At 38.5% G+C, this 13,628-nt stretch overlaps 1 protein-coding gene and 1 non-coding gene across 2 annotated transcripts; both read right to left on the reverse strand.

Moving 5' to 3' along the window:
* Positions 1 to 4,655: 4,655 nt before the first annotated feature.
* Positions 4,656 to 4,728, reverse strand: trnat-ugu (transfer RNA threonine (anticodon UGU)). The gene has a single exon. It is a non-coding gene; the product is annotated as a tRNA-Thr (tRNA).
* Positions 4,729 to 6,556: 1,828 nt separating this feature from the next.
* On the reverse strand, positions 6,557 to 8,274 carry LOC115821594 (zinc-binding protein A33-like). The gene is made up of 4 exons (XM_030785404.1): positions 8,263 to 8,274; positions 7,891 to 8,137; positions 7,534 to 7,668; positions 6,557 to 7,083 (listed from the first exon to the last, which is right to left on the reverse strand). The coding sequence occupies exons 1-4, from the start codon at positions 8,272 to 8,274 to the stop codon at positions 6,557 to 6,559; spliced, it is 921 nt and encodes a 306-aa protein (XP_030641264.1).
* Between the last annotated feature and the right edge of the window lie 5,354 nt (positions 8,275 to 13,628).

Below are 13,628 nucleotides of genomic sequence, written 5' to 3' on the forward strand. Positions count from 1 at the left end.
TGAGACTTCAAAGGAAAGTTCTGAACAAACAGGTCCACTCTGTCTGTCACTCTCTGGGATTCTAAAGGTTATCTTATGTTGTGCTTCCACCTGCTGTTATAGTGAAGTATCACAATTTAACATTTTAAAGAGACACATTCACATGGTGGATATGCAAAGGAAAATAATGGAAATATGTTAAATACTTATTTGAATGTTTTCTGCCAGAGCACTAAAGCTTACCACAGCATGAACTGTTACCTGGACTCATTCATCAACCACGTAGGAACTTCTGATTTCACAGTTTTATAGTTTCCCATCCATAGTTTATCTTCTTAAAGTTGTAACAGCAGACAGTTCTTCAGATTAGTGGTTTTAATTCTTTGCATGTTCTTTTTTATCTTTGTCTTGTTTATAGCAGACACATATAGCTGTTTTTGTTGTTTATCTGTTTATTTGTGGGTGTTGTTTGAATGGTGTTGTGGGCAGGTCCATAGAGAGCAGGATTACATAGTGAAAGACAAGCTTCTGTTTGAGAGAGTCGTTGGCATGGAGTTTATAGAAGCAACCGATAAAAGCATCTTTTACAACGGTAAATTTAAAACATGTATTACTGTCCTTCTGACATCTGCTTTGTGTCTCTCTGTTAGTGAATTTAGTCTTGTTTCACCCTCTGATGACAACACTGTTACTTTTTTTTATATGTGTAGAAAGGGGTTTTTTTTGTTTGTTATTTTTTTGTACTTGCTGTGTTATTCCTGCTGGCTGAGCTGTGTATGACATTTCCTGAATTGTTTGAGGTTATTAAACTGTTACGTATTTTGCTCACTCACTCACTCATTTTCAAAGCCACTTATCCTAATTGGGGTTGTGGGGGTCCTGAAGCCTATCCCAGTGGTGGTCACTGGCCTATCCCAGTGGTCATTGGGCGAGAGCCAGGGGAACACCCTGGACAGGTCGCCAGTCCATCGCAAGGCAGACACACACACACATTCACACCTAGGTGCAATTTACTGTCTCCAGTTCACCTGACCTGCATGTCTTTGGACTGTGGGAGGAAACCCACACAGACACAGGGAGAACATGCAAACTCCACACAGAAAGGACCCTTGCTGCCTGACCAGGAATCGAACCCTAACCCTTCTTGCCTTGACAGCGCTACCCACTGCACCATCATGCTGCTCAATTTTATTATTTATTAATCAGTTTATTTATGTCCATGGTAATGAGGTGATGCTGTTGATTTTTGACACGTTGTTTTTCTGTGTGGTGGATAATACAGACCTGCAAGAACATTGTGGAAAAGAGACACATTTCAGTGCAATTAAACTTTAGATTGAAAAAAGTTACATGAGTAGTTTAGGTGAAGTCTACTTCTTCTCAATCCAGTGATGACTCACTATTCTTTTTGTCACTGAATGCTGGCAATTTTAGAGAATTCAATAAGTAGAACTTTTTTTTTCTTAATTCTACTGCAGCGTGTTGTACAGACACTGCTGTAAGAATTAACTCATGACAGCTTTATATTTCACACTATACTTTTATTTTTCATATTTCGTTATGCACAACCAAAATAAATACAAAACGTCCAGTTACATATTTACGTACATGGTTACATGCAGTTACATTACATAACTGACATTCCTTTGTGGTTTTTCTATGTAGCCTAAAATTGATACCTGCTACTTGTTAATTATTATCACTTTTTTGACCAGGAAAAGGTTAAATGTCACCCTCTCTGAAATGAAAAGCAATGAAAGTGAATCTGATATATAACACTACCCTTGTTACACAATAATCATTTCCTCACATAAAACACACACACACACACACACACACACACACACAAACAAAATAATTTAAGTCATCTGATTTAAAACAAAAGATGAGGAGAGAAAAAGAACAAACCAACAATACAATTAAAATGCCTGATGTATATTGATTTTTTTTTGTTTCGAACAAAATATCCATCAACTTGCTGTGTATGTTTACTCTATGATATTTTCTAACAGGCACTTTAGATTTATGCTGTGAACAGTAGTATGTGTGTAATAAACGAGTGCATATGGTCCCTTCCACATGAGACTTCAAAAGAAAGTTCTGAACCAACAGGTCCACTCTGTCTGTCTGTCTGTCTGTCTGTCTGTCTGTCTCTGGGATTCTGAACGTTCTGAACGTGCTGCCACCTGCTGTTACAGTGAAGTATCACAATTTAACATTTTAAAGAGACACATTCACATAATAGATATGGAAATGAAAGGAATGAAAATACTTTTAAACTTAAAAAAAGAAAATGTCTGTAGCAAGATTTTTCATTTTTCTCATTTTTGACCTCAGTGTCATTAAAGAGTGAACTGCAGTTTTTCTTGATTGCTAAGACATGTTTAATGAAACTGGGATCCACTTGATCTTCATCATCATCTTCTTAGCACAGCAGAAGTCTTCTCCTGCAAATGTGTTCACACTTTTTCCTCATTTCACACCCTTTTTCAAAACGGTTAACAGAAATCTCATAGAAAGACCCAAAACGCTATTGGATTAACTGTGTTAAAACAAAAGGAAAACATCTATTCACAGCTGATAGAAATGACTTGCATAATTACTGCATGAATCTGTGATTCACTTGTGTGAACCTCCTTTGTACAACTCAATTTACAATTTACAATTTGGTATTTGGCAGACGCTTTTAGCAAAAGCGACTTACAATCAGTGCATCAGTTGGATTTCTAATACCTCATGAGCAGAGATCACAATAAGACTGAGCGTCAATTTATGCCTTCGTATTGCGTCCCTGGACTACTTTGACAAACACAGATACAAGACAAGGGAAGCTAGGCAGTGGGGGACAGGTGGGTTCTAAAGAGGTGGGTTTTCAGTTTCGTGCAGAAGATGGTAAGAGATTCCGCAGTCCTAACTGCATGAGGGAGGTCGTTCCACCACCGTGGGGCAATGGCGGAGAAGAGGCGTGGTTGGGAGAAGTGGCTGCCAGGTTCCTGAAGTGAGGGTACCGTCAGTTGACCAGAGGTTGTAGAGTGGAGGGTTTTAGTAGGGATATACGGAGTTATAAGGGACTGAAGGTATGATGGTACGAAGCCATTTGTGTCCTGGTAGGCCAGCAACAGTGTCTTGAATTGGATGTGGGCAGCTACCGGAAGCCAGTGGAGCGCAGTAAGCAGTGGAGTGACATGAGAGTGCTTAGGGAGGTTGAATACCAGGCGTGCAGCAGTGTTCTGCATGAGCTGGAGCGGCCTGATGGCGCAGGTCAGCAAGCCAGCCAGTAGAACATTGCAGTAGTCCAGGCGGGAGATGACAAGTGCTCTAATATGTTGATTTTTGACACGATGTTTTTCTGTGTGGTGGATCTGGGCAGCCAGAACTTCATTCTTGCAGCTGTACTCATGTACCTTCAACAACTGGTCAGTATTTAGTGTGTGTGTGTGTGTGTGTGTGTGTGTGTGTGCGTATTTCTGTCTGTGTGTGCTTTCTGTCTGTCTGTATGTATGGCTGGTATGTCTTCAGCTCACACTGCTCTGTGTAATGCTCTATGGGCCTTGTGCTGAAGGAGATGGCTGTGTAACCAGAGGGTCAAAGGTTTGGTTTTGAAGCTTGGAGCTAATGTGGTAATGTGAGTAAACCACTGAAAATTAGTTTGCCCCAGAAACCTACAAATTCTTACACACGTAAAAAAAACAAGTTATTATGGATAAGAAGATTGTCATCTAAATGAATGAAAGTAAACTTTTCACTGCAGGTATAAGTTGATCTGTGATGTTCAGGGCAAATATGAGTGAATTAATAATGAATAACCTGAAGAAGATATTGAAGACTTTTTTTGTCCTGAAATGAAAGGTCAGAGTGGTTGATTTTGGGAATAGATAAGAGTGAAGATGAGAATCCTTTTCTCTTTCTTTTTCTTCCCAGGGGTTCAGGACGATCTGTTATAACGTGGGCCGCAGTAACCTGGCCAACAAAACACTGGTGGATAAGAGATTCCTCATCTAGTGTTTATTGACTTCCCTTTTTTTAAAACTTCTTTTTCTTGTTTTACTCACGTCTCCGTAGTAACGCCTTACCACTCAGTCTTGACTGTTGCTCTGTTTTTTCCTCTGTTTTTTTTTTCTATTACTTTTCTTTTTTTACTGCAGAATTATTTCTATTTATATGTGTATGTGTGTGTGTGTGTGTGTGTGTGTGTGTGTGTGTAATGAAGGTTAATCAAGTTTTTTTGTGTGTGTATGTATACAGTGTATAGATCTCAGTATTTTTGTACGTGACTGAACCGATTTGAATGGTGTGAATGATTGGAACTGTTTTCACTTTGTGATGATTTTATATAAATTAAAAGTATTTCAATTGTACGTTTTCTTCCTAGTTTATTCTGCTACCTCCATTCAGTGATAAGACAGGGAGTGTTTGCCTACATGCCTGTATTGCTCAGTAAAAACATGCTTTTTGACAACTTCCTATTCATGAAATGTAACTTTTTAGAGTAGTGAATGATGCTTCCAGTGTGTACTGTACTATGTCCATTGGACACCACTATGAGTGCACAGAAATGGGAAGACATGTGATAATGGGGGAGAGGGACTACTTACTCTAGATGAATGGATTTCAGGATCATGGTTCACTGGGTGTGAGGACTGATGTGTCTTACCATCCAAAATTGAACCCTTGACAGGCCCCAGCGAGGATTGAACTCGCGACCCCTGGTTTACAAGACCAGTGCTCTAACCACTGAGCTATGGAGCCTTACTTGTTTGACAATGTACATCTGAGCCATTATAAAAGACACACCCTTCGCTAATACAATGATGGGTGGTAACCTTTAAAGGTGACATGACTGCATTCATAAATATGACTCACAGTCACCTGAGTATAAACTGAAAATTATGAGTAACTGAAAATTGTTACTAAACAAGCTAAGCTTGGTATTTGAGGTGGATAAGATAAAATGTTTTGCTGTGTGTTTTTGCACTGGCGAGGCATGTTGTGTTGTGTTTCTTCTTGAAGACTCTGAAACCTTTACCTGTGGCTAACATAGACCATATTTATTTTGGAGTGCATTTCAGATAAAACAGTAGCTAAATAAAGGCCCAACACAAACAGAACTGCAAGAAAAACTAACACTGATGTAAACATGAGAAGATACACACAACACCTGTCCTTCCATGAAGGACCTTCCCAGACCATTCGAGATGAAACAGTAACACTCCGGTCACAAAAGTGTTGTTTTAATCCATATAGAAAAACTCAAAGATGCAGATCAAAAAACACACATTGAACATACACTGCAATTTGTGCCAGTGAAAAAAAGGCATATTTTGGGCTGAAACATATAAACTGCCAAGCCATACGTTAGCGATTAGTACAATAAAAAGTATTACAGCACTTTTAAAAACATTTTTATACTTGATGTGAGTGAGGTACTGATGCGACCGGTAAGCACAGGATTTTCCCGAAAAGGATCCTGTCAGTGTACCAGTGTGAACTGGCTGTATCCAGTTTTGACCTGATAAAAAGACCTTGTACTCAGTGTTGCATTTAGGAAACAGGGTCTGAAATGCCCTTAAAACCATAATAGAAATGAACTGTAAGCAGACAAACTGAGACATCAGAGCGTCTGGGCCTCATACCAACAGAGGGATCACAAAAAAAAAGAAAAAAAAAAAAGAAAAGAAAATTAGAGGCCCTATTAAACATGATAATTGTTTATGAAAGAGCACCTGCCTTTACAATTCACTGAGTCACCGACACAGAGTCATGGTAATCTCACGAGTAGATTCATGGCTATTTCTACATAGTGGTGTGCGCTATACAAAGTAAAACATTTCTCCTCTGTGTTGCTGTAAATGAGGTTAACGCTTCTAGAAATACAGAAAGGCAACATATTATTACTGTACTGTAAACTACAGCACTGGGTTCCATGAGAACACTTGACTGAACCTACTCATCTAATTCAAGACTGATTTCCTGAGCTTGGTTTGCTTCAGAATGAAATCTTTCACCTCTAAACTTTAGCTTTATGTGTGGAAGGTGTTTTGACTGGACTGTATGAAAGACATGTAAAGATGGACTGCTCGCTGAAAACTTGTCTTTTGATCTGTATGTGGTTTTTTTTTTTTGGGGGGGGGGGGGGTTACTGTTGATCAAGTGTGTGGAGTTTGTGAGAAAATGATCTTTTGCTGAATGTTGGGTTACACGATCTGACCTCATGATAACACACAGACATCTGCATGAGGCTTCTCTTCTTGCACTTATCATCTCTATCTGCAGTCTGTACGTTTTCATCACACCACATTCACACACGGCAGAGAACAGAAAATAACCACACACGGGGCCATAAAAAGAACAAAAGTATTACACTGTGGAAGAAACTGCACCGTCTACAAACCTGCTTTAGCATCAATGAAGAATCCCTCCCACCGGAAGACGTATTTGCCTAATTTCTCCAGAATCTAACTAGACACATGCTGCAAACATCTTGAGAGAAAGCTATATGTGTTTTAATGTGAAAATACTGAGGTAGGGACTTGTCCTACTAGGTGATGTAACCTGCAACTCTATGCGTGTGGTGCATTCAGAGGCGCTGTTGTTCTACTGGTAAAATACTCAGAGGAAAGAATTCACAGTGATTGAGGAAGAGCGGAAAGATTGTGCCGGTAAAAACCTGCGTGAAGGTGTGTATGTGTGCGTAATGTCCAGGGCCAAAAAACGACACTCTCCCGCCATTACAATCCAGCTCCACCCTGATCTTGTCTAGTTTCACGCGACTGGCGAGACGTGTCCACGACCCTCCTGGCGAACGCGCTCGATATTCCCCATCCAGATACCACACGCACCACACCCCGTCCCAAAGATTTTCTCCTTTCCTTCCACCGGATTCCACGGCAACGCCCACGCTCCAGTTTGTATTGTCTTCAACCTCCACGTCCCAGCTGTGTCTCCCCGTGGTAAAACCCTCAGAACTCAAGACGTACGTGTACATATCATACCTCTCTGGGTTATCAGGCAGCCTCCTCTCCGTATCGGTGTATCTCACACTGGTCAGATCCTCGGACAGGACGAGTTTACGGTGAGCGGTGTTGGGGTCCAAAATCACAGGAGCTGCAGAGAGCGAACAGAGAAGGAAGGAGAAATGTAAGTTTAACTTTTTCATTTTGAAAACGTGTTTAAATGTTTAGACCGTCGTTAGAGTTTGAACGGTGAGCTGATTACACAGTCAGTGACAGAGCTATTAGTTAGTGACAGAACTCAGCTATGATCTCAACATGTTGGGTGACATGGGAACACACATGAGATACTGAATTCTCCCCAAATAGGTTAATTCTAGTAAGTTATCATTTTCTTGACTGACAATGTGCTCCCATCGGGTTGTCTTGTAGTGTCATAGTTTTGGGCACACAGTTTTGAAACTTCACAGTTTTTTGCTTGTCATTCTAATTGCACAAATCTTTTCCTTGAGAACATTTTTTTCTCAAAATACTGATGATGCAATGTCTGGGTGTTAAATGACTGTAGTTCCTTCTTAGTCTGTTATCCAGTAAATACACTCACTGTATTGAACAATGTCCTGCATCTTCTCCCACACTCTGAACTTCAGGTTGCCCAGGTGCTTTGCCACATTGATCAGTGCTCCTGAAAGCATCTGTGGATCCTGCAGTGTGCACTGGGCTCTGGAATAACATTCAGGAGTCAGTGCTGCTGTGGGTTTTGGGCTCGGAGCCATAAATATATATATACTTAAACATAATATATATATTTAAACATAAATATATATACTTACCTTATCATTATCGCATCAAATTTCAAGTTCTGTGGTGGATGACAGTAAGGCAAATATTTAATGACCATATTTATGACGCATATTTTGCATGCAAATGATAAAGAGAAAGTGAACTGTATTGAGAGAGATGTATTTAGTCTTTACCTGTAAGAATGGAATGTCTGTAAGGCTGGTCATTTCCTGTAGGTCTCTAATTGCGTCAGACAGAGATGTGATCTCTCCATTCATCTTCTCAATGTGTCTTTTTACAGTCTGAATTTTACATGCCTCCTCCTCCCTCAGTGCAGCTATCCTGGCTGCCTCTTCCTCTCGTAGAAACTGGTGAAGTTTCTCAAACTCCTTTTTAATCTGGCTCTCTGTGTCCTGGGTCTGGATCTGCAATGGGAACCATTAAGAGGACTGTCAGTTTCATTTTAAAATATTGTTACAATATACATGTTATATAAATATGATGTTAAATGAAGCCATGAGACTGTCCATTTCCTCTCCAAACACATTACCTGGATTTCCATTGTAGTTTCCTCACAAGTTAGTTTAACCTTTTCATAGATTTTCAGCTTTTCCTGTAATTTGTCAGCTGTTTTCTTTAGTTTTTCCTGGAATAACAGTGCATAAAAGAGGTATAACTGTATATATTTACATGAAAGGAAGCCAGTATGATCCAGTTCTGTAATGTGGGAAATGTACTGGTTACTCTAACAGAGGTTAGAACAGATGTTTCGAGGGGCAAAACATCTTTTAGTAAATGTCACAGGTTCAGTTGGCTTAGACGTCTTACCAGTAGACAACCCATGACCAGGATGACTGAAAATCTTCACAGACATGTGGATTGGGAAAATCCTTCATCACCAAATGGCATTTAGCTAAGGTGTGTATTTTCTATAGAGTCCTCCACTTCAACAGGGCATTCCACAGAGTTAGGATTATCTGGATAAAATTAGTGAACTATATGAGTAATACATAGAATGTTTCTTTATACCTTGTGTTCAAGTGCAGCTTCTTCAACAGGACAGAATTCATGGTTGATGTGGTTTTTTGAAGTCTGACACACCAAACACACAGGCTGTTCATCGTCCAGACAGAAGAGTTTGAGTTTCTCATTGTGCAGACTGCAGAACTCCTCAGACCCTGATGAAGATCTCTGTCTTCTCTCTTCTAAGAAAGTCTCACACAGGTTCTTTAAGATCAGGTTACGGGGAGGATCATCTGTTGATATTTCCCTGCAAATGGGACACGCCTTAGGCTCAGTGTTATTCCAGAACCGCTGCAGACAGACTTTACAGATGCTGTGACTGCATGGCAGGATAACAGGATCCCTGAAAATGTCACAGCAAACAGGACAACAGAAATCGTCCTCTGAAAAAGAAACTCTAGAAGCCATTATCTTCACAGTAAAATCCCTATGGACTTCTAATAGATCTCACAGTGTCAGTTTCTTTCCTGCCTTTAATGGAAGACCAAGTTTATTGGGGTCCATCAGAATCCATGCTACTACACATCAGCCTCTTTTGATTAAATTATGAGCGATACTTGCAGAAAACTGCAGCCAGTGGGTGGTCTTGTCAGGAAATGAAATAGCTTTCGTTTCTTCCTTCAGTTGAGAGTATGTGTAGTATAAGATGGTCAAATGTGATTGGCTGCTGCTGTAGTGACTGCATTGAACTGAAGCGTGTTGTCTCTATAGTATCAGGAAGAGTCTACCAGCTGGTTTATCAAATGACACTCTATGACTTTATGACACTTTATGCTTTATGAATTCTAACATTCTGCAGTCATGTGGCCAAGAATATAAACAAATGTGGAGAAAGAAACAATAACCTGTGTTTCTCTTGACTTTTAGATTAAAAGGTAAAGAAAAAAGTACAAGCGATATGAGCTATTGCAAAAGTAGTTTGCCTATAGAGATATCCAGTAGGTGATTTATTATTGTTTAACAGGGGAGATAGCCCAGTGGTCACTGACACCACTCTAGAGTAGAGTATATAGAGACATGGCAGGTTAACAAGGGGGATGAATTTTGATCATTTTGCTAACAAGGGGGATGGCATCCCCCCTCATCCCCCTACAAACTGCATACAGGAGATACCTATATGAAATACTTTCAAAATAAGAGCAGAAACCCACTTATTTGTTTTATATTCTCTGTGTACTGTTCTGCCCTCTGCAGGTGTGAAAAGGTATTGCAATCACATTTTATTCAGTTCGTTTCAGTTCACCTGAGAGCTTTTTAAAGAAAGACACAACAACGAACATGGTGGAAAAGAGACACATTTCAGTGCCATTAGACTTTAGATGGAAAAAAGTTACATCAGCAGTTTAGGTGAAGTCTACATCTTCTCAATCCAGTGAGGACTCACTATTCTTTCTGTCACTGAATGCTGGCAATTTTAGAGAATTTAATAAATAGAACATTTTTTTAAATTCTACTGCAGTGTGTTGCACAGACACTGCTGTAAGAATGAACTCATGACAGCTTTATATTTCACATTATACTTTCATTTTTCATATTTCATTACACCCATCCAAAATAAATACAAAAATTCCAGTTACATATTTACGTTCATGATTACATGCAGTTACATTACATAACTGACATTCCTTTGTTGTTGTGCTATGTAGCCTAAAATTGATACCTGATACTTGTTAATTGTTATAATTTTTTGACCAGCAAAAGGTTAAATGTCACCCTCTCTGAAAAAAGCAATGAAAGTGAATCTGATATATAACACTACCTGTGTTACGCAGTAATAATTTCCTCACATAAAACAGACACACACACACACACACACACACACACACACATATACACACACATACATATACACACACGCACACACACACACATACACACACAAAATAATTTGTCAGTTGACTTATAATAAGAGACGAAGAGAGAAAAAGAACAAACCAACAATACAATTAAAATGCCTGATGTATATTGAATTTTTTTTCAACTTGCCATGTATGTTTACTATATGATATTTTGTAACAAACACTTTAGCTTTATGCTATGAAAAGTAGGTTGTGTAATAAACGAGAGATCATGATCCCTTCCATATGCGAGTTCAAATAAAACTTCTGAACCATCAGCTCCAGTCTGTATGTCTGTCTGTGGGATATTGAACCTTTTGCTATGTCGTGCTTCCACCTGCTGTTAAAAAGAAGTATCACAATTTAAATATTTTAAGGAGACACATTCACATAATCAATATGCAAAAGAAAAGAATGAAGATACTTTTACACTTTAAAAAAAAGTCTTGATTTATTTATTTTATTCTTCTTTCTATATTATTACAGGAAGATTGATATTAGAGTAGCAAGATTTTTCATTTTTCTCATTTTTGACCTCCGTGTCATTAAAGAGTGAACTGCAGTTTTTCTCGATTGCTAAGACACATTTAATGAAACCGGGATCCACTTGATCTTCATCATCACCTTCTTAGCACAGCAGAAGTCTTTTCATGCAAATGTTTTCACACTTTTTCTTTGGTTTCACACCCTTTTTCAAAACAGTCAGCACAAGTCTCAGAGAAATACCCAAAACTCTATTGGATGAACTGTGTTCACAGCTGATATAAATCACTTCCATAATTATGAATCTCTAATTCACTTGTGTGAAACTTCTTTGTGCAACTCCTCAATCAGCAATCAGTCCTCATCCATCTGTAAAAGATGCTGCCTCTGTGTTGTTATTTGTAAGCATGGATCAAAGAGACCAGTGGCACATGAGGAGAGTCAGAGACCACGACAGAGGAGCCCAACGAAGAGGAGTTTGCGTGCTTGGTGGAGGAGCCATAGCAAGGGGAGAAAATAGAACTCAAGTTTCAAATGAAATTCAGGAGACAGTTATTGACCGTGTCATCAATCATGGCTTGTCCTTTAGAGAGGCTGGACAAAGGGTCCAGCCCATTCTGAGTTAGTTGCATTTATGTTTATTTTATTTTTATTATTTACAGTATTCAGCATTTCTGAGTTTGAAAAGTATGGATGTTGGGGTAAAAACAGGTTAGTTTTGTTCCTTTTGCCCGTGTCACCACACCATCTTAAATAAATTTAATTCCCGCTTCTCCTGTAGAAGGGACCACTCATGAAATAATGAATGCACACAAAACAATAAACAATAAAGGCAAGATAAATTCCATTATCATTTCAATCTAAATGTAGAACAGAATAAATACATTTCATAATGTTTTCAGGGGTTCTTTACTATAAATCAAGATAAAGTAATGGCTCCTACAATGGAAAAAAGAATGACATGGGAAAATCTGATGCAGTACAATAAAAATGTTTGTTTCTGAGTATTTCTGATTTTGGGTGAAGTTCTTTATTGGTTCTTTGGTGAAGGACAAATGCAGTACAAAAACTGTACTATAATGAATGTGTCTGAATGTGTCATGTCTCGGTGCTTGCTGTAGGTCATACATGTCAATGACAGTTCATGGGCACGGAAAGAACTGCACGAAAGAATAAAATGAACGAAGGAAAATGTCTCTTTTTTAACAGTATTTCAATAGGACATCTCAAAAAAGTGTAAGAAGGTGCAGAGTGCAGCAGGGTTTATCTGTAGTAAAATCATCTTTGGAGAAAAGAATACAGTTCACGCTGTGATGTGCTTGCTTGCCTTTTTTGGCACGTACTAAAACTATGTACAGTATCAACAAATGACACAGACATAACGCACAAATAAAGGCTGAATCGGTTCATATTGATGCTGTATGTTGTATTTAGTTGTCCATTGTATAGAGTTTTGCAAACAAAGTCATGTTGGTCAGTCAGCTTCTGTCTCAGTCTGTGTGTTAACTGTTTTGAAAGTGTGATGTCAGAGTGGACAAATATATTTAAACAAAGAAAGAGAAAAACTGTAAGTGAAATGACACAGAGTCTGTCGTCTGTAGTCATATGTACGAAATGGTTCTATGTAATATTAGAATGAAAATGGACTGAAAAACAGAAAATTGTTCATCTATTAATCTGTTCAGTTTTGTTATACAAAATAAAAATTTGCATGTCTTTTACCCCACTTTGAAATCTAGGTTCACAGATTGGTCATAAACTGGGCTGTGTCTGTTTTGAAGTTTTACAAACGCATAGTTTGTTCACAGAAAAAGGAAAGTTGCAGTGTTCATAACGCTGGTAGAGGACTGTACATTATACTACAGTAGGAGTAGAGTTATTTTATGTGCTTATTTTATGACAAAAGACTAAACCAAGTGTAACTGAAAGTTTAATGTCTGACTTCACAAAATTCTTTTCAAAATGTTTAAAATGGAAAACATACACAGAGTTCAGGGCTGAGTCTCTATCTGTGGGCAGTTCACACTCAGACACAGGCCTGATGATGAAAACTGTTTCCTTTCATAAAACATCAATTTTTAACCCTTTGTACAGAGACATGGGAGCAGAGAGCAGGAACCTCACTGATCTCAGAAAAGCACAGAGTATCAGCAGACAGGACCCTAATACACATTTTTACAGAGATTTTAATTATTTATTTACATTTTCACTCATTTATGATTAATTGACAGAGATGCACGAATCACAATAATCAATATTTTGACAGTATGTATAAGAGACAGAGAGATTTAACTATAATGGTTGACTCACAGCACACACTTACAGAGAGTTAGGATGAATGGACAGATGGATAGAAAGAAGTATAGAAACTGACTTATGAGATGTGAGAGAACACAACCAAGAACGACCATTCTGTGGTTTCTGTTGTTAGAAAAAGTAAACATTTAGTAGAAACAAAAAAAAGAAAGAGAAAAAGCTGCAGTACAAACAAGATTAAAACAAGGGATGAAACATCCCTGGAGGTTATATGGGGTTATATAGTATATTGTGGTATACAGTGAGTTATATGGTA

This window comes from Chanos chanos, chromosome 9 (genome assembly GCF_902362185.1).
Source record: "Chanos chanos chromosome 9, fChaCha1.1, whole genome shotgun sequence".
Taxonomy (NCBI): domain Eukaryota; kingdom Metazoa; phylum Chordata; class Actinopteri; order Gonorynchiformes; family Chanidae; genus Chanos; species Chanos chanos.

Excerpts from the sequence above, each read along its gene's own strand:
- LOC115821594 (XM_030785404.1), bottom strand. Across the intron at positions 7,669-7,890 it reads ACAGGTAAAGACTAAATACA|CTGAATGTTATTCCAGAGCC; the intron begins TCTCTCTCAATA and ends CAGCACTGACTC. Across the intron at positions 7,084-7,533 it reads GCAGGACATTGTTCAATACA|CTCCTGTGATTTTGGACCCC; the intron begins GTGAGTGTATTT and ends CGCTCTCTGCAG.